At 40.7% G+C, this 20,555-nt stretch overlaps 2 protein-coding genes across 12 annotated transcripts in view; both read right to left on the bottom strand.

Annotated features, from left to right (window-relative positions):
- The window catches only part of BTRC (beta-transducin repeat containing E3 ubiquitin protein ligase), a 191,760-nt gene that overhangs the window by 149,599 nt on the left and 21,606 nt on the right, over positions 1-20,555 (bottom strand). The gene's annotated exons all lie outside the window — the stretch shown is intronic.
- LOC308616751 (BTB/POZ domain-containing adapter for CUL3-mediated RhoA degradation protein 3-like) lies at positions 15,453-16,480 on the bottom strand (the record flags this gene model as incomplete). Its single annotated transcript, XM_081233141.1, has 1 exon — positions 15,453-16,480. Exon 1 carries the CDS (start codon positions 16,452-16,454, stop codon positions 15,453-15,455), a length of 1,002 nt encoding a protein of 333 aa, XP_081089267.1. The 5' UTR covers positions 16,455-16,480.

Here is a 20,555-nt window from a genome sequence, read left to right on the forward strand (position 1 = left end):
GTGGTAGGCGGGCCTCTCACTGTTGTGGCCTCTCCCGTTGCGGAGCACAGGCTCCGGATGCGCAGGCCCAGCGGCCATGGCTCACGGGCCCAGCCGCTCCGCGGCATATGGGATCCTCCCAGACCGGGGCACGAACCCGTATCCCCTGCATCAGCAGGCGGACTCTCAACCACTGCGCCACCAGGGAGGCCCTTCTCTTCTTTTTTAAAAAGAAGTTTCTTCCCTAAGCCTATACCAAAGGACAGATTCTAGTCAGGCAAAATCAAGCATTGTTTAAAGAGCCTATTTATGAAAATTAACTTGTATTTAAGCAAGTCAACATTAATATTTGGATTTTGACTGAAAATATTCAATGGATTACTTTAAAACACTGTTTTTATGGTCAGTCGATACTATCTCTCATAACTGACTTACATTCAACACCACAGTTTCCAACTACAACACAAGAACATTAAATATAAAAACCTCTACTAAAGAGCAAAAGGGCAATGGTATTCATGTACTCATGCTCAGGTAGTGTTCAATTATTTGCAATTAAATGTGGAAGAAATATGGGAATTTCAACACCACAGTTTTTAAATCAACCCCTCAGTTTTATGGATATTTATAGCATGCATCCAGTCTTGCAGAACTCCACCTTCCTCCACCCCATTTGTAATAGAAACTGCTCTTAAACCACTTTAACACATTGTTACTGAGATACTTCTTTTACACAGTACCTACCAAGCAGCAGATCAATACTCTAACACAGAGATTCCGATTCCATTACCACAAAAACCTGTGCAAACAGCCAGATGCTGAACAAAGAGCACAGCTTTCATTCCTAACATGTCTCCACTCCACTGGGAAGAAATATTTTGCTATGGTGGGCAAGTAGAAGTTGGGAAAGAAATAATGGCATTTAAAATAATTAAGAAGCTTTGATTATAGAGTAAGTTTGAAGGATATAGCTAAACAAATTTCACCTACAAGATGCTTATCGTTTATCATCAAACCCATCTGTTCATCTGCAGTCACAATGCTTCATTTGATGCTTTACAAATTGCCATGACATTAGGCGTTTATGTTGCAGTTCAACACTTAAGACTAAAATGATACAGAAAAGAGATTATAGAAAAGAATGAAAATAAAGCATTGGGTAAGAAATGAGGGAAAAGAGAAGGGAAAGAGGAGAAAATGAGAACATTTTACTGTTCTTTTAAAGGCACTTTCAGTTAAAATTTTGTGACTTCAATTTCTTTCTAAATGTGCTAACAAAAAAGCTTTATTCACAAGCTTTTCATATAGTTATTGTATTTATCTTTCCTGCCTACCATTATTATGATCTGAGGCAATAAAACTGAGTTGAAATATAATTAGAAAGGACAGAGATCTATCTATATGCAATGATACTAGCAACTTGTGGCACCAGAGGGATTTACCTTCTGTCTAAAACCAATTCTCCCTGTCCTTTCTTACATTACATACTTCTGATTGACTAAGGCTGCAGTACATCCTTTCTAGACCAGCTTTAATCATTTTCACAACTATGGTTGCTATGACAACAGGATGCAGCTTATCTGTGCTGTTTTCATTTTCTCCATTTGAGTTGCCATAACAACACAATCATCCTGCCTTTCTCCAATATGTAACAACTTTCTCTTAGGATTGTATTTTTAAGGACACTGGACTTCCCCATGAAGAAAGTACAAAATTTACATAAGAATTTTATTTAAGTAATAAAAAATCCATTTTAAAATCTTTTGAGGGAAGAGTTAATTTGATAGGAACTTTCATCATAAAAAAAAAATTTTTAAACCCCTGATACCTGAAACCTGAAACCTAAAGACTATCTACCATTAGCAGTGACTTACTTTTACACAGACTTCCCCAAGCAAAAGATAGCAATATCATCATGATTATGAGCTGTGGCAAACTGTTCATTAATACCTGTCCCAAGTAGAACAATCAAGAATGAATACAGTTCTATACTGCATACTTTGCTGTGGTAATCCAACATCATTTGTTAGGAATACCAGAGCTCTAAGTAGTGGGCTTTATACTAGGTAAATTCCATTTTAAAATCTTTACCTTCAATTCAAGGCTTTCCATGGTAGTAGAATCCTGAAGAAGTTCATACAGTTCAAATTCTTTTATAGTATAAATTGAGTATTTATAAAAACTCCTATTTATAGAAAAGATCAAAGAAAAGCATTTATTGTTCTAAATTGGCAACACAAAAATTTTTAAATATTTTGGCTACTAGATCGCCATATCCATTACTAGGACCATCATGTCAGAACATAAAGTGTGTTTTTTTTAAAAAAAAAACAACTATCAATTGTTATAACCCTTTCTTGTACCAGTATTTGTTATAACAGGACTCCGTATATGCAAAAGGTTATTTTAATTTAACAGCTTAAATCACTAACTTCAGATCTTTTAAGCCCTTTGATCAGCTGACCAAGATACATTAAAATCTCTCCCATAGTGGGAATTCTATGGCGGTCCAGTGGTTAGGACTCCACGTTTCCACTGCAAGGGGCACAGGTTTGATCCCTGGTTGGGCACCTAAAATCCTGCAAGCCATGCAGCACAGCCAAAAAAAAAATTCTCCCATAGTATAAATATCCATGACTATGTATATATATTTATTGCTTACAAACAAAACATGGAAATATTACTATTTGAGGAGAAAATATGCAAATGTTACAAATGTTACTAAGTTCCCCCTTAGTTCCCTAAGGCATCTAAAAGATTATTTATAATATGTAGTATTTTTATAGGATTGAACTAATCTTCACATATTAATGTAACAAGACACATTTTAATTTTAATCACAGCTGAGATAATTTAATAAATTTTGTAGTTTGCAGTGAATTGAAAAAGATGATTTATTTAACCAAACCTGAGGATCACAGCAGGATCATTTTCTTAAGCTCATTTTTTAAAGAAAAAATCCACTACTCTTCCAACCTCTGAAATAACAATTTAACAATTTGGTTTTTAGCCAGTTTTTTTTAAAGACTAAAGAGGAGAGGGTTGGCAAATGTAAAGAGCAAAAATAATGACTGGATCAAGATCTGGTTTTGTTTTTGTTTTTTTAATTTATTTATTTAGTTAGTTTTGGCTGAGTTGGGTCTTCATTGCTACGCGTGGGCTTTCTCTAGTTACGGCAAGCAGGGGCTACTCTTCCTTGCGGTGCGAGGGCTTCTCACCAGGGTGGCTTCTCTTGTTGTGGAGCATGGGCTCCAGGCGTTCGGGCTCCAGTAGTTGCAGCATGGGGGCTCAGTGGTTGCAGCATGGGGGCTCAGTAGTTGTGGCTTGCAGGCTCTAGAGCGCAGGCTCAGTAGTTGTGGCGTACGGGCTTAGTTGCTCCACAGCATGTGGGATCTTCCCAGACCAAGGCTGAATGAACCCTGGCAGCGGATTCTTAACCACTGCACGACCAGGGAAGTCCAAGATCTTTTCTTCAGAATCTTTTCCATACAAGAAAATGAGGAACTCCAAAACAATGATAATTAAAAAAAAAAAAAAAAGGCAAAAAAAAAAAAAAGGCAGCTAGAGCAAATGGGTAGTTACACTACTTAAAGGAGTGGTTGAGAGAGGAGGAATGGCAGCACAGAGGGTACTGACAGAAAAGGAGAGAAACTAGGACCAAATGGATTCCAATCCTGGGCAACCTGGATAGACTCTCACATGAAAATGAAACCAACAAACTGGGCTAAAATTGTACACCAAAGCCCATCTCTCTCTAACCCTGCTTTCTTCTTTCCATAGTACTGGTAGGGAACCTCAAGAAAATCCTCCTTTCTAAGGCTTAAACTCCCAAGTAACTGTTACCTTGCAATGACTTCTAAATTAGCTGAAGCCAGTAGGTCCTAGGCTATAAGCAAGATGATGTAATTTTATTATAGTGCAATAATGTGAATTTAGGTGCTAATGCTGTTGGAACTGGAGTCTCAAGACTGGATTTTTGTGATGCACTTTTGATAGGATTGGTGAATTATCTGTGCATGTGTGGCCTGGTATTCTTGGTAACAGCCATGACTCATCCAGAATACCTCTCAAAAGACAGGCTCTGGCCTCATCACCAGGGCAGTCTGCATTCAGATCTATGCTATTGCTATCACACCTGCTGGAACTCACTGGTGGAATTGCTATTCCTGTCCTAATCTGACATGTCTAGCCACGCACTCCAATAGGGACTTGCAGGCTACTGGGACAAGCCCCTACCAACTCTTCTCAAGAGTGTGCTATATCCTGTCCAAAGTGGTAAGAATTTTAACCCTTACTCTCTCCAGGTTAGGGCCTTCCTTATTTCTCTTCTCTGTTCCTAAGATAAGTAGTTATGCTCTACTCATAACTAGTGAGTCTGTGATCTCTGTGTGTTTTGTAGAGAGGAGGAGAGTGGGGGAAGAACCTGCTTTTAGCTTTACTTTTGATACTACTGGGCTGGCCAAAGAGTTCGTTCGGATATATAATTGAGTATTTAAAAGGACAAAAACCCTTATCTCATGAATAAACTAGTGTCCCCAATATAAGCAAGTGAAGTCCACAAGCCAGGCGAACTGAATACTTCAAAATGGTACTTTTCCTGTGATTTTAAGAGGTAAGAATTCTATATATACACAAGAGATCTAAATGTACGTTTACATTCCAAGGTGCGATGTAGTGATTTATAAAGCCTAACTATATCAGTCACTGGCAATTGGATCTGGAAAGGTCCAATTTCCAAAACTTAAAAATAATTTTATTGCTATTTGAACCATTCTGAATAACTTTTCCAAACTGAAAGAATACATTATCATAAAAAAAATAAGTTGGGGCTTCCCTGGTGGCACAGTGGTTGGGAGTCCGCCTGCCGATGCAGGGGACACGGGTTCATGCCCCTGTCCGGGAAGATCCCACATGCCGTGGAGCGGCTAGGCCCGTGAGCCATGGCCGCTGAGCCTGCGCATCCGGAGCCTGTGCTCTGCAACGGGAGAGGCCACAACAGTGAGAGGCCCGCGTACCGCAAATAAAAACAAAAAAAGTTATCAAAGAGTCATCTTCTTTAATAAGAGATTATAATGTACCTTTAGTCATCAATCTCCACCCCTAGCCCTACAAGAATATTAATCTTCCAAAGAGAATTAAAATGGAAACATCTCCTTTTGTCCAGCTAAACAATGTCCATATTCTGCAAAGTCTTTAATTTATTTACTATAACATTGGAATAAAGGAAGACCTAGGTATGGATTCCAAAGCATATACTTAGTTTTAGAAGGGCACAACATACAGTATAAGAAGTCTGCATTATACTGGTTATGCTTGTTTTAAAGATTAGTTTTCTCATTCAAATGCCTTTCAATGATGTATGAAATCTGAAGAGAATTTGAAAAAAGGCAAAGAACTCAATTCTACCATAAGGCATCTTCCTCCTATGTGTTAGACCAGTTGGTTTCCAAAGTGCACATGCCAGGAGGTAGGCAGGATGATCCTTTGGGGTACAGGGGGGAAAAAAATAAACTTCTATTAAAATTAATTTGATTTTAAAAAGAAATTAATGTTTTCTGATTTTTATAATATAGACTGACACTTGTTCCCTCATTAAAAAAAATAATAAGTTCATCTGTGTCATCTTTTTTTTAGATTCTGCATATAAGTGTTATCATATGATATTTGTCTTTCTCTGACTGACTTCACTTAGTATGATAATCTCCAGGTCTATCCATGTTGCTGCAAATGGCATTATTTCATTCTTTCTAATGGCTAAGTAATATTCCATTGTATATACGTACCACATCTTCTTTATCCATTCATCTGTCAACAGACATTTAGGTTGCTTCCATGTTTGTAAATAGTACTACAATGAATAGTGGGGTGTATGTATCCTTTTGGACCATGTTTTTCTCCAGATATATGCCCAGAAGTGGGACTGCTGGATCATATGGTAACTTTATTTTTAGTTTTTTAAGGAACCTCCATATTGTTCTCCATAGTGGCTGTACCAATTTACATTCCCACCAACACTGTAGGAGAGTTTCCTTTTCTCTACACCCTCTCCATCATTTATTGTTTATATAATAGACTTTTTGATGATGGCCATTCTGACTGGTGTGAGGTGATATTTCATTGTAGTTTTAATTTGTATTTCTCTAATAATTAGCGATGTCAAGCATCTTTTTCATGTGTCTATTGACCATCTGTATGTCTTCTTTGGAGAAATGTCTATTTAGGTCTTCTGTCCATTTTTTTATTGGGTTGTTTGTTTTTTGGATATTGAGCCGCATGAGCTGTTTGTAAATTTTAGAGACTAATCCCTTGTCAGTCACATCGTTTGAGACTATTTTCTCTCATTCTGTGGGTTGTTTTTTCATTCTGTTTATGGTTTCCTCTGCTGTACAAAAGCTTTTGAGTTTAATTAAGTCACATTTGTTTGTTTTTGTTATTATTTCCATTACTCTGGGAGATGAATTGAAAAAGATATTGCTGCAATTTATGTCAAAGAGTGTTCTGCCTATGTTTTCCTCTAAGAGTTTTATAGTACCCAGTCTTACATATAGGTCTTTAATCCATTTTGAGTTTATTTTTGTGGTGGTGTTTAAGAATAACTCCCAAGACTGAACCAGGACGAAACAGAAAATATGAACAGACCAATCATAAGTACTGAAATTGAAACTGTGATTAAAACTCTTCCAACAAACAAAAGTCCAGGACCAGACGGCTTCACAGGTGAATTCTATCAACCATTTAGAGAAGAGCTAACACCCATCCTTCTCAAACTCTCCCAAAAAACTGCAGAGGAAGAAACACTCCCAAACTCATTCTATGAGGCCACCATCACCCTGATACCAAAACCAGACAAAGATATTACAAAAAAAAGAGAAAATTACAGGCCAGTAACATTGATGAATATAGATGCAAAAATCCTCAACAAAATACTACCGAACAGAATCCAACAACACATTAAAAGGATCATACACCATGATCAAGTGGGATTTATCCCAGGGATGCAAGGAGTCTTTAATATATGCAAGTCAATCAATGTGATACACCATATTAACAAATTAAAGAAGAAAAACCATATGATCATCTCAATAGATGCAGAAAAAGCTTTTGACAAAATTCAACACCCATTTATGATAAAAACTCTCCAGAAAGTGGGCATAGAGGGAAACTACCTCAACATAATAAAGGCCATTTACGACAAACCCACAGCAAACATCATTCTCAGTGGTGAAAAACTGAAAGCATTTCCTCTAAGATCAGGAACAAGACAAAGATGACCATGCTCGCCACTATTATTCAACGTAGTTTTGGAAGTCCTAGCCAAGACAATCAGAGAAGAAAAAGAAATAAAAGGAATTCAAATTGGAAAAGAAGAAGTAAAACTGTCACTGTTTGCAGATGACATGATACTATACATAGAGAATCCTAAAGATGCCACCAGAAAACTACTAGAGCTAATCAATGAATTTGGTAAAGTTGCAAGATACAAAATTAATGCACAGAAATCTCTTGCCTTCCTATACACTAACAACGAAAGATCAGAAAAAGAAATTAATGAAACAATCCCATTCACCATTGCAACAAAAAGAATAGAATACCTAGGAATAAACCTAAGGAGGTAAAAGGCCTGTATTCAGAAAACTATAAAGCCCTGATGAAAGAAATCAAAGATGACACAAACAGATAGAGAGATATACCATGTTCTTGGATTGGAAGAATCAATATTGTGAAAATGACTATACTACCCAAAGCAATCTACAGATTCAATGCAATCCCTATCAAATTACCAGTGGCATTTTTTACAGAACTGGAACAAAAAACCTTAAAATTTGTATGGAGACACAAAAGACCCCAAATAGCCAAAGCAGTCTTGAGGGAAAAAAACGGAGCTGGAGAAATCAGACTCCCTGACTTCAGACTATACTACAAAGCTACAGTAATCAAGACAATATGGTACTGGCACCAAAACAGAAATATAGATCAGTGGAACAGGGATAGAAAGCCCAGAGATAAACCCATGCATCTCTGGTCAACTAATCTATGACAAAGGAGGCAAGGATATAAAATGGAGAAAAGATAGTCTCTTTAATAAGTGGTGCTGGGAAAACTGGACAGCTACATGTAAAAGACTGAACTTAGAACACTCCCTAACACCATACACAAAAATAAACTCAAAATGGATTAAAGACCTAAATGTAAGACTGGACACTATAAAACTCTTAGAGGAAAACATAGGAAGAACACTCTTTGACATACATCTCAGCGAGATCTTTTTTGATCCACCTCCTAGAGTAATGGAAATAAAACCAAAAATAAACAAATGGGACCTAATGAAACTTAAAAGCTTTTGCACAACAAAGGAAGCCATAAACAAGATGAAAAGACAACCCTCAGAATGGGAGAAAATATATGCAAACGAAGCAACTAACAAAGGTTTAATCTCCAAAATATATAAGCAGCTCATGCAGCTCAATATCAAAAGAACAACTCAATCCAAAAATGGGCAGAAGACCTAAACAGACATTTCTCCAAAGAAGATATACAGATTGCCAACAAACACATGACAGGATGCTCAACATCACTATTAGAGAAATGCAAATCAAAACTACAATGAGGTATCACCTCACACCAGTTAGAATGGGCATCATCAGAAAATCTATAAACAACAAATGCTGGAGAGTGTGTGGAGAAAAGAGAACCCTCTTGCACTGTTGGTGGGAATGTAAATTGATACAGCTACTATGGAGGACAGTACGGAGGTTCCTTAAAAAACTAAAAATAGAATTACTATATGACCCAGCAATCCCACTACTGGGCATATACCCAAAGAAATCCATAATTTAAAAAGACACATGCACCCCAATGTTCCCTGCAGCACTATTTACAATAGCCAGGTCATGGAAGCAACCTAAATGCCCATCGACAGACGAATGGATAAAGAAGATTTGGTACATATATACAATGGAATATTACTCAGCCACAGAAAGGAATGAAATTGGATCATTTGTAGAGACGTGGATGGATCTAGAGACTGTCATACAGAGTGAAGTAAGTCAGAAAGAGAAAAACAAATATCGTATATTAACGCATATATGTGGAATCTAGAAAAATGGTACAGATTAACCGGTTTGCAGGGCAGAAATAGAGACACAGGTGTAGAGAACAAACGTATGGACACCAAGGGGGGAAGTGGTGGGCGTGGCAGTGGGATGAACTGGGAGATTGGGATTGACATATATACACTAATATGTATAAAATAGATAAATAATACGAACCTGCTGTATAAAAAATAAATAAAATAAAATTCAAAAAAAAATTCCAAAGGAAGCATTTGGACAAGGTAGTGAACCATGCCTATATCCTGAACTTGCTCTATTTCTAGTTACCTGATGTTTGTACTCATTCTTTGAACTACCTCACATTCTTCTAATAAATTATGGTTTTGTTCTTAAAAAAAAACAAAAACAAAAACAAAAACCTCCCAACAAATGTATGTCCAGGACCAGATGGCTTCACAGGCTAATTCTATCAAACATTTAGAGAAGAGTTAACACCTATCCTTCTGAAACTATTCCAAAAAAGTGCAGAGGAAGGAATACTCCCAAATTCATTCTATGAGGCCACCATCACTCTGATGAACACAGACGCAAAAATCCTCAACAAAATACTAGCAATCCGAATCCAACAATACATTAAAAGGATCATACACCACAATCATGTGGGATTTATCCCAGGAATACAAAAATTTTTCAATATTCACAAATCAATCAGTGTGATACACCACATCAACAAATTAAAGAATAAAAACCATATGATCATCTCAGTAGATGCAGAAAGAGCTTTTGACAAAATTCAACACCATTTATGATAAAAACTCTCCAGAAAGTGGGCATAGAGGGAACCTACTTCAACATAATAAAGGCCATATATGACAAACCTACAGCTAACATCATACTCAATGGTGAAATGCTGAAAGCGTTTCCTCTAAGATCAGGAACAAGACAAGGATGCCCACCCTCTCCACTTTTATTCAACAGTTTTAGAAGTCCTAGACACAGCAATCAGAAAAGAAAAAGAAATAAAAGCAATCCAAATTGGAAAAGAAGAAGTAAAACTGTCACTGTTTGCAGATGACATGATGCTATACATAGAGAATCCTAAAGATGCCACCAGAAAACTACTAGAGCTAATCAATGAATTTGGTAAAGTTGCAAGATACAAAATTAATGCACAGAAATCTCTTGCATTTCCATACACTAACAATTAAAGATCAGAAAGAGAAATTAAGGAAACAACTCCATTCACCACTGCAACAAAAAGAATAAAATACCTAGGAATAAACCTACTTAAGGAGGTAAAAGACCTGTACTGTGAAAACTGTAAGATGCTGATGAAAGAAATCGAAGACAACACAAACAGATGGAAAGATATACCATGTTCTTGGATCGGAAGAATCAATATTGTGAAAATGACTATACTACTCAAGGCAATCTATAGATTCAATGCAATCCCTATCAAACTACCAATGGCATTTTTCACAGAACTAGATCAAAAAATTTTTTTAATTTGTATGGAGACACAAAAAAGACCCCAAATAGCTAAAGCAATCTTGAGAAAGAAAAACGCAGCTGGAGGAATCAGGCTCCCTGTCTTCAGACTATACTACAAAGCTACAGTCATCAAAAGTGTGGTACTGGCAGCAAAACAGAAATATGTATCAATGGAACAGGTCAGAAAGCCCAGAAAGAAACCGATGCACCTATGGTCAATTAAATTACGACAAAGGAGGCAAGACTATACAACGGAGAAAAGACAGTCTCTTCAATAAATGGTGATGGGAAAACTGGACAGCTACATGTAAAAAAAAGAAACTAGAACATACTTTAACACCATACACAAAAAATGGTTCCATCATTTGATCTGATATTAGACAGTCAAATGTGTCACCTACGAACCAACTGTTCCACTGGAAGACTGGGAGTTCCATAATACAAAGGGGTTGGCAGTTATGGCCCCTCATTCGTTCATTGTTTTTTAATTATTTTTTCTACTTTTCAAATTTGTTCTAATTAAAAAAAAACAAAACTCACTTAGGGACTTCCCTGGTGGTCCAGTGGCTAAGACTCTGTGCTCCCAGTGCAGGGGACCCAGGTTCAATCCCTAATCAGGGAACTAGATCCCACATGCCACAACCAAGAGTTCACATACCACAACTAAAAGAAAAAGATCCTGCATGTTGCAACAAAGATCCTGCACTCGGCAACGAACATCCCATGTGCCGCAACTAAGACCTGGCACAGCCAAATTAAAAAAAAAAAAAAAAAAAAAGCTCATTTACGAAAAATTATCATATGGACATCAAAACTGAAAAACAGTGTTGTTAGATTTACTCCCTACAATGACTTCATGAGGTAGGATGTGTGGTTTATCATTACCCCTGTTTTACAAGATGAGAAATAGGAAGAAAGTATAGAGAGGAAACGGAACCAAGGGCTAAGAAACTCCAGCATTTGTCTAAGGGTCAAATGGTTATTAAACCATCTGGCTCAAGAGAGTGCTCTTTCATTATACACCATTGCCTCTTAACATTTAAAAAACAAAACAGGGCCTCCCTGGTGGCGCAGTGGTTGGGAGTTCGCCTGCCGATGCAGGGGACGCGGGTTCGTGCCCCGGTCTGGGAGGATCCCACATGCCGCCAAGCGGCTGGGCCCGTGAGCCATGGCCGCTGAGCCTGCGCGTCTGGAGCCTGTGCTCCGCAACAGGAGAGGCCACAACAGTGAGAGGCCCGTGTAACGCAAAAAAACAAAACAAAACAAAACAAAACAAAACAAAACAAAAGCCATCTTCCCTACCAAAGGTTTTCAAATTTTAGTATTTAATCCATGGTAGGTGTCTTCTAGGTGAGTCCTAGAAAACTCCTTATAGAATCTAATTTAAACTAATCTCCAAGAAGCAAGAAAAAGCGGTGGCCTCTGGGGAGGGAAAATAAATGCTACAAAGATGGGTAAAGAGATTTTCTGGTATATACCCTTTTGTATTTTTTGAGTTTTGTACTGTGTTACATGTTTTACATATTCAAAAACAAATATTTTTAAAACTCCATATTTTGATTTCTATCAATAGTTAACTTCTATATATCAAGGCTTATTATAAAGCTATGTGAATAAAGCTGCATGGTACTGATACAGGGATAAATAAATAGAAAAATATACAGAATAATGAATCCAAAATCAGACCAATGCATGTAAGGACATGATTTATGATGGAGGTAGCTCTGCAGATCAGTGGAGAATACATATTCTTCCAGTAGATGATGCTGGGGGACATTAGAAATCCATATGGAAAAAAATGAAATGAAATTCCTTCCTCACAAACGCAAAGATCAATTCTAGAAAGACTAACATTCTAAATGTAAAAGACAAAACTATCAAGCTTCTAGTGGAAAATATGAGACTATTTTCATAACCTTAGGGTAGAAAAGGCTTTCTTAAATAAGTCATAGAAGCACTAATTACACACACACACACACACACACACACACACACACCCTTCAATTCATCTATCAATCACATCCAGTGGAAGAAACACAAGCTCAACCACAAACAAAACAAAAAGAGTCAAAAGGGAACCAACTAGGCTCTGATTAGGGAAATGTGGGCTCTAATCCAGGCTGTCATCAACTGTAACCTTGAACAAGTCACATGACCTCTTTGGGTCTCAGTTTGCTCTTTTTGTTTTTAAGTAGAAGCGTTATATAACTTTTATTTTATATATGTCCACAGATGCTTGTACAACATACAATGACTACTTCTGAAGCTCATAGTGTTTTTTTTCCATGGCACGAAGAGACAGAAAGGTTAGTGACACACACATGTTACAATGACTCTGGGTGGAGACCTAGAGAGCACACATTCCAGAGGGAGGGCCGGGGTACCTGCACAGCGACTGCCCCACTAAGCCACTGCAGGAGGACAATGGAGAGGCGAGGCCCGGAACCATCGTGGGCAGAGGCCCCCCAGTCACCGCAATCAGATGACTTATTTGAAGAAAACCTCATTACGGGGGACCCAAAGCTGTTCTGCTTTTTCCATTGTAAGCTATTACAGTGTAATAAAACTTTACTCTTTACCAAATCTTAGGCCAGTGTTTTACTTGGATGGTTCTTAAATACAAATATTGACTTTTGTTTGCCCTTAGTGCTCACATAAGAAATCAGTTCCTTGTAAAATATGTCTGATAACAGAGCTTGGACCAGCCAACACTTTGTCATTGTCAGCTCATGGCTGTATGCAACTAACAGTTATCACTCACCATGGAACGTTTCAAGAACTTGTTCATATCCCAGGGAAGCAAAGACTACAAACTACAAGTGCAAAGTTGGAGGAAATGTGAAAGTAGAGAGACAGCCAGAAACCTTTGGTCATAAGGTGTAGAAGCCCCAGCTAATCAGACTGTTCCACAAAGTTACTCTTCACGTAAACATTTAAAAAACAGAACTTACATGATGGCTTTTCCATTCCTACAGAAAACATCACAACTGACATTCACTTTAATTTTCTAAAAAAGTTCAACCCAAACAGCAGGGTTGGTGTTTAAAACTTAAACTGTATAAAATATTTACAAAACATTATTTAAGCCCCCTCCCTCCCATCCTTAGCACTTAATAAAATCCAAATGGCCTAATATGAAAGTTTCCCACACAACAGTTTAAAAAGCATCTACCTGATACATGAGTTTTAGATTCGGTCATGATTGTTTTAAAGTTTTATTGTAGGCTTTGTTGCTGGATACAAAATAAAGGCATACAACTGTCACAAGTAGGGCAGGATGTACAAAGTCTGAGCTGTAAAAACCATTTCAAAATATAAACTCGTTTTTTTGGAACACACTGTATCAAAGGCTGCCTGTATTAATACTTTTGGCATAAAACAGTAACGTTTCCCTCGAAGAGCAGACAAAACCCATCCTGGGCTTCCCTGGTGGCGCAGTGGTTAAGAATCCGCCTGCCGGGCTTCCCTGGTGGCGCAGTGGTTGAGAGTCCACCTGCCGATGCAGGGGACGCGGATTTGTGCCCCGGTAGGATCCCGCATGCTGCGGAGCGGCTGGGCCCGTGAGCCATGGCCGTTGGGCCTGCGCGTCCGGAGCCTGTGCTCCGCAACGGGAGAGGCCACGATGGTGAGAGGCCCACATACCGCAAAAAAAAAAAAAAGAATCCGCCTGCCAATGCAGGGCACACGGGTTCAAGTCCTGGTCTGGGAAGATCCCACATGCCGCGGAGCAATGAAGCACGTGCGCCACAACTACTAAGCCTGTGCTCTAGAGCTGCGAGCCACAACTACTGAGCCTGCATGCCACAGCTACTGAAGCCCGCACGCCTAGAGCCTGTGCTCCACAACAAGAGAAGCCACCGCAGTAAGAAGCCTGCACACCACAACGAAGAGCAGCCCCTACTCACCGCAACTAGAGAAAGCCCGCGCACGGCAATGAAGACCCAAAACAGCCAAAACTGAATAAAATAAATTTATATAAAAAAATAAAGCCCGGGGCTTCCCTGGTGGCGCAGTGGTTGAGAGTCCGCCTGCCAATGCAGGGGACGCGGGTTCGTGCCCCAGTCCGGGAAGATCCCACATGCCGTGGAGCGGCTGGGCCCGTGAGCCATGGCCGCTGAGCCTGCGCGTCCGGAGCCTGTGCTCCGCAATGGGAGAGGCCACAACAGTGAGAGGCCCGCATACCGCAAAAAAAAAAATAAATAAAAAAATAAAGCCCATCCATACCTTAACACACAACCGAATCTCCTTGGAACTACTCTACCAGCCTAGTCTCAACCACCCACATTCGTCACCACTCCCCCTGTGCGTCATGGATGCAGAGGAGACAGGGAGGTAGGTAACCGAGAACGTCCGTCCCACACAAGTGCCGTGCAGACAGCAGGGATCCAGCGCGGGCCACCCAGGCCCCATGGGCACACATCCTCATCCATAGTCGCACACGTCCCTTAAACTAACATGAACACACACACTGACTGGACCCAAAGGGATCTGCATGTCCTCTCGGTCTACTCGCCGAAGGCCACTCCACACTGTGGAAGAATCAGAAGCAGAGACAGGAAGGGATTTCCAGGTGACAGCTACATTGACAGCAGGTGAGCCATCCTGAGGCTGCTGGTGTGAGCGGTGGTCCTGTCTGGATGCCAGAACAGAGTCTGGGGCCGTGTTTAATTTCTTCTAAGCAAAGGGCAGGGCATCCTCTGGGGGCAGTAAGCCCCGCTTAACGGGGCAGAAGGCCGAGGAGGAAGGAATGGAGCCCCCCGGGTAGTGGTTTGTGTACTATGCCTGTGAGCAGGCCAGGCGGCCTTCCCAGGATGGAATGGGTCAACAAGGAGGGCAGGGGAAGGGGCAGCTTTGCCCTTGGTCAGACCCTGCGGGGTCCCAACAAGCGCTGGACCACAGATCAGCCGAAGGGACAACAGGCCTGCCCCTTCAACAGATCTGGGCAATGTAGATCCGCTCCCACTCCTCGTCCTCGTCCAGGTGGTGGGAGCAACCGACCACCCCACCTGTGGCCTCCAGGAGCACGCTGTCAGGTCCCCAGCCATCCTGGGCCTCATACAGCAAAATATTCAGGCTCCCCTCATAGATCCGGGCTTCAGGGAACTCCATCTTGGTCTGTTTCTTCTCCGTGGCATAGACGATAAAGGTACAGCAGAATTCAGCGATCTTGCGGCCCTGGCTGTAGAAGGACCAGCAGCAGATTTCATCCCCAATGACATCCTTTATGAACAGGACCCTTCCATCAAAGCACAGAGACAGCTTATCAAACAGTTCAATGTTCTTCAACATATTGTCGTCAGAATTGCTGGTATACGAGTATTTGTTGTTACTTCTGTTGTAGGGCAACTTCACGGCTGGCTTATTTGAAGTCACTATAAGTTTCTGTTCTTCCTTGGATGAGGTGATAACAGGAACTCTGCAGAAAGGCTCATAAGTATCTTTGTTTTGCAGGGCTGCCTGGAACTCTTCCACCAGGCCCTGGACCAGGTAGTACTTGGCTTCTGCCTGCAGCTCCTCAATCTCCCGGCAGCTCTCAGGCAAGGGGACCGCCCCGTCACAAAGGTAATTGAGTATCGTACCATAGAGCTTCCCACACGGGTCAGTGAGGATCCAGCCTTCACTGTCCATGAGCATCTCTATGCACCTGCTGAACACAGCCTTCAGCATAGTGTCCTGCTTGGTCAGCGTCTGCATGGTGGTGTAGTACAGGGCTCTGCCCACGTTCAGCTTCACGAACTTGGAGCTGGGGCTCGTGCCCTTGAATGAAGTGGTGCAGGTCGCAGCCACTGGTACTGCTGAGCTCACCACACTTCCTCCTGACATCTCTTCCATGAAAAACTGGAGGACACTGGAGTCTCCAAACCCCGACTGAGAGACACAGGAAACACCCGGCTCGCATGAGCCTGGGGCGGAGGCGAGGCCTTCGCTCATTTTTAAAAGGAAGAAGTCATAGTCTATGATTCAAACAAGGCCTTTTACCCAAAGTGTACTACTACTGATCTAAAATGACCGCAAACCACTGTTTCTTGAATGAGCTAAGTAGGTGGACAGATTCCCAGTGTTGATACCTTAAGTGGATGAAAAAAAGGGAAAACGATGTTTCCCAACCCTCCCAGAGCTGAAGAGTATAAATAACTGAACATGCTGACAGTGTTTAAGGCTCACCGTGATAGAAAAGAGTGTATTCCAAATCTCCTAGATGTAAGGTGCACTTACTAGGGTAAATTGACATTGCTGGGCATTTGCTTGGTCATACTCTTTCTTTAATAAAACTGAGGGCTTCCCTGGTGGCGCAGTGGTTGAGAATCTGCTTGCCGATGCAGGGGACACGGGTTCGTGCCCCCGTCCAGGAAGATCCCACATGCCGCGGAGCGGCTGGGCCCGTGAGCCATGGCTGTTGAGCCTGCGCGTCCGGAGCCTGTGCTCCACAACGGGAGAGGCCACAACAGTGAGAGGCCCACGCACCGCAAAAAAAATAAATAAATAATAAAACCGATAAAAGTAGAAACAGCAGTAGGATAGCCAATAAAGTATTAAGTGTATCTATCCATATCTCCCTGACAAGTAAAATTCTATCATCACAGGTAGGGATAAATTGTGGCTGCTTGCCTGGGTGGCTAGGGGGATGAGAAAATTAAGAACAGAACATTCCAGTAGGATGTTTGATACCCACCAGTCAAGTCTGTACCCTTTTTCCTGATACTACCAAATAACATAATATTTCATTAGCTTCTCAAAATGCCATTTTACGATGAAGCTCAGACCTGACAGTCATACCCTTATTAAAGTCACAACTAGTTATGTTGAAATGGTAATTATCAACAACAAATTTTAAATTAAAATACATTATGTAACAACATTAAAATAAGGCTAGATCGGGACCCATGGATAGGATTCAAGGATCTCTGAACCTCTTGAAATCATGTACAAAAGGTATACACATGTGCATGTCTGGGGAGAGTATCTCATGACATACAAAAGATTTTCAGTGAGGTCCATGAACAAAAAAGTTTATGAAGCTTTGAGTTAGATGACCCCTCTAGACTCAAAGCCCACACAAATTTAGTGACATCTCAGTTAAAGCAAATAACTGACCCACTTATTAAGGAAGTAGAACTTTGTCTCCTTCTGATTCATCGCATTTTCTCTTAATCCAAATTCAATAAAAGTCAGTCTCACTTTAAAATAAAAATTTTTTAAACTTCATGGTTTCAATTAAGCAATTAAAAATTCAGTCCAATAGTGCCCTCCAGGGTTTCCCTGGTGGCGCAGTGGTTAAGAATCTGCCTGCCAATGCAGGGGACACAGGTTTGAGGCCTGGTCCAGGATGATCCCACATGCCGTGGAGCAACTACGCCCGTGCGCCGCAACTAGTGAAGCCCACACGCCTAGAGCCCATGCTAGGCAACAAGAGGAGCCACCGCAATGAGAAGCAGGCGCACCGCAACAGAGAGTAGCCCTCGCTCGCTGCAACTAGAGAAAGCCCGCGCGCAGCAATGAAGACCCAATGCAGCCAAAAATAAAAAATAAAAAAATAGTGCCCTCCAATTTCAAAACTCAAATTTTAACTACAATATATTCTATTTCTCAATAAGAAAGAGAATCTCTTCTTTAATCCTTTCCACCAGGCATCATTCTTTCTAGGTTCTGGGTACATTTTCACATCAATTGAAAACAAGATCTCACTCTTTCTTACTGGTTTACATAATTAATTGGAATTGTTAGTCCAAATTCATCAATCCCTGAGGCTTTTTTATTTATTTATTTATTTTATTTATTTATTTTTGGCTGTGTTGTGTCTTCGTTGCTGCGCGCGGGCTTTCTCTAGTTGCAGTGAACGGGGGCTACTCTTCGTTGCGGTGCGTGGGCTTCTCATTGCGGTGGCTTCTCTTGTTGTGGAGCACGGGCTCTAGGCATGCAGGCTCAGTAGTTGTAGCACTTGGGCTCAGTAGTTGTGGCTCACGGGCTCTAGAGCGCAGGCTCAGTAGTGGTGGTGCAAGGGCTTAGTTGCTCCGCTGCATGTGGGATCTTCCCGGACCAGAGCTCGAACCCATGTCCCCTGCATTGGCAGGCGGATTCTCAACCACTGAGCCACCAGGGGAGTCCCAATACCTGAGCCTTGAAAAAAGCTACTAGTCAAATCCTAGTCTGGTCAAAGTTTGTTGACTGATTCCCACTCCTGCTTCATAAGTACATATTGAAAACACACACGCACAAAACTTACTCATAAGAACTATAATTTACCACCAACTACTCATAAGAAATTATAGCTCTGTTGACTGGCAAGTAATTTGCAAAAGCAGATCAGTTTAGCTACATAAAATAAATATCTGCCTGCATGTACAAGCACTAGTCAAGGCGTGAAATTAAACTTTTTATTCGGAAGTAAAGAGCTGCTTCAAGGCTGTGAGTTAAACAAATAGTAAGGTCATCCTTTTCTTTCTGATGTTTATAGCATTTCTAATAGGAGAAGCAAGGGAGGAGGACAATCTGGCCAAATTCCATAAAAGCAAAAATATCTCTATGACATAACAAATGTGCCACTTGCTTTACTAATTGCACAGACCTAACAGAACCAATTTGGTGAAATGTATGCAGGGATCACTTAAATCCTGAAAGCCCAAAATGACCATAATGGACATCTCATTCGGTCAAAACTAAGGGATCAGTGTTTAAGTGAAGTAAAGAAAATTCCAAAAATATAAATGCCACAGTAAGTTTTAAAACAGCCTACAGCCATTTTCATTACAACACAATTTTGAATTAGTCAGATTAATGAGATCCTATTCAGTAATTTAGCCAATTCCCACAATTTTTCCAACATTTATCAAAATCAACTAATACAAACTTCAATTTATTCCACTATACTATAACCACACTACTCTCACGTCTACCAGATAAAGCAAACAAGTAGGAAAAAAAAAAAGCCCAAATAATTATGAGCAAATTGCCTTGAAAGGCCTAGAGAAGCCACAGTGAGTCTCAAAGTGTGATCCCAGAACCAGCGGCATCATCTGGAAACTAGTTAGAAATGCAGATTTTCAGGCTCCACCCCAGGCCTATGGAATGGAAAACACAAGCCCTCCAGGAACTTCTGTTGCAGCTTTTAGTACCACAAGCCTTTAAAAACTAAACCCAATTATTTAAGCAGCTTTAGCAATGTTTTCCACCGAAGATAAAAATTATAAAGCATATAACCTATAAATTAGAATGTAGGGCTTCCCTGGTGGCGCAGTGGTTGAAGAGTCTGCCTGCCGATGCAGGGGACACGTGTTCATGCCCTGGTCCGGGAAGATCCCACATGCCACGGAGCAGCTGGGCCCGTGAGCCATGGCCGCTGAGCCTGAGCCTCCGGAGCCTGTGCTCCGCAACGGGAGAGGCCACAACAGTGAGAGGCCCGCGTACCACAAAAAAAAAAAAAAAAAAAAAAAATTAGAATGTGAAAAGTACATTTTAATAGACAGGGGTTCGAGCCCTGTCCCAGGAAGATCCCACATGCCGCGGAACAACTAAGCCTATATGCCACAACTACTGAGCCTGCGCTCTAGAGCCCGTGAGCCACAACTACTGAGCCCATGTGCTGCAAGTACTGAAGCCCGCACACCTAGAGCCCGTGCTCCGCAACAAGAGAAGCCACCGCAATGAGAAGCCCACACACCGCAACGAAGAGTAGCCCCCACTCACTGCAACTAGAGAAAGCCCAAGAACAGCAACGAAGACCCAACTCAGCCAAAAATTAAATAAACAAATAAATTTATAAAAAATAAAATTAAAATGACAAAGTTTACATATTATCTTCCCAAAATAGGAAACAGTCACCATTTCATAGTCAAGAAGAAAAAAAAAAACAAACACTTAGAACTGCCTAAAAATAAATGGGCTGATTTTACAACTTCTACAGAACAATCATCAGTGGATGCCAAAACTATTGGGAGAAACAATATTGGGAACAAGTTATTTACACAGTTTCCAAGTTTCACTCCACTGAGCACTTATTATTTCCAAATATACCTCTACAGTGGAGAAATCTGG

This window comes from Mesoplodon bidens (assembly GCF_964165515.1).
Source record: "Mesoplodon bidens genome assembly, chromosome: 1".
Classification (NCBI taxonomy): domain Eukaryota; kingdom Metazoa; phylum Chordata; class Mammalia; order Artiodactyla; family Ziphiidae; genus Mesoplodon; species Mesoplodon bidens.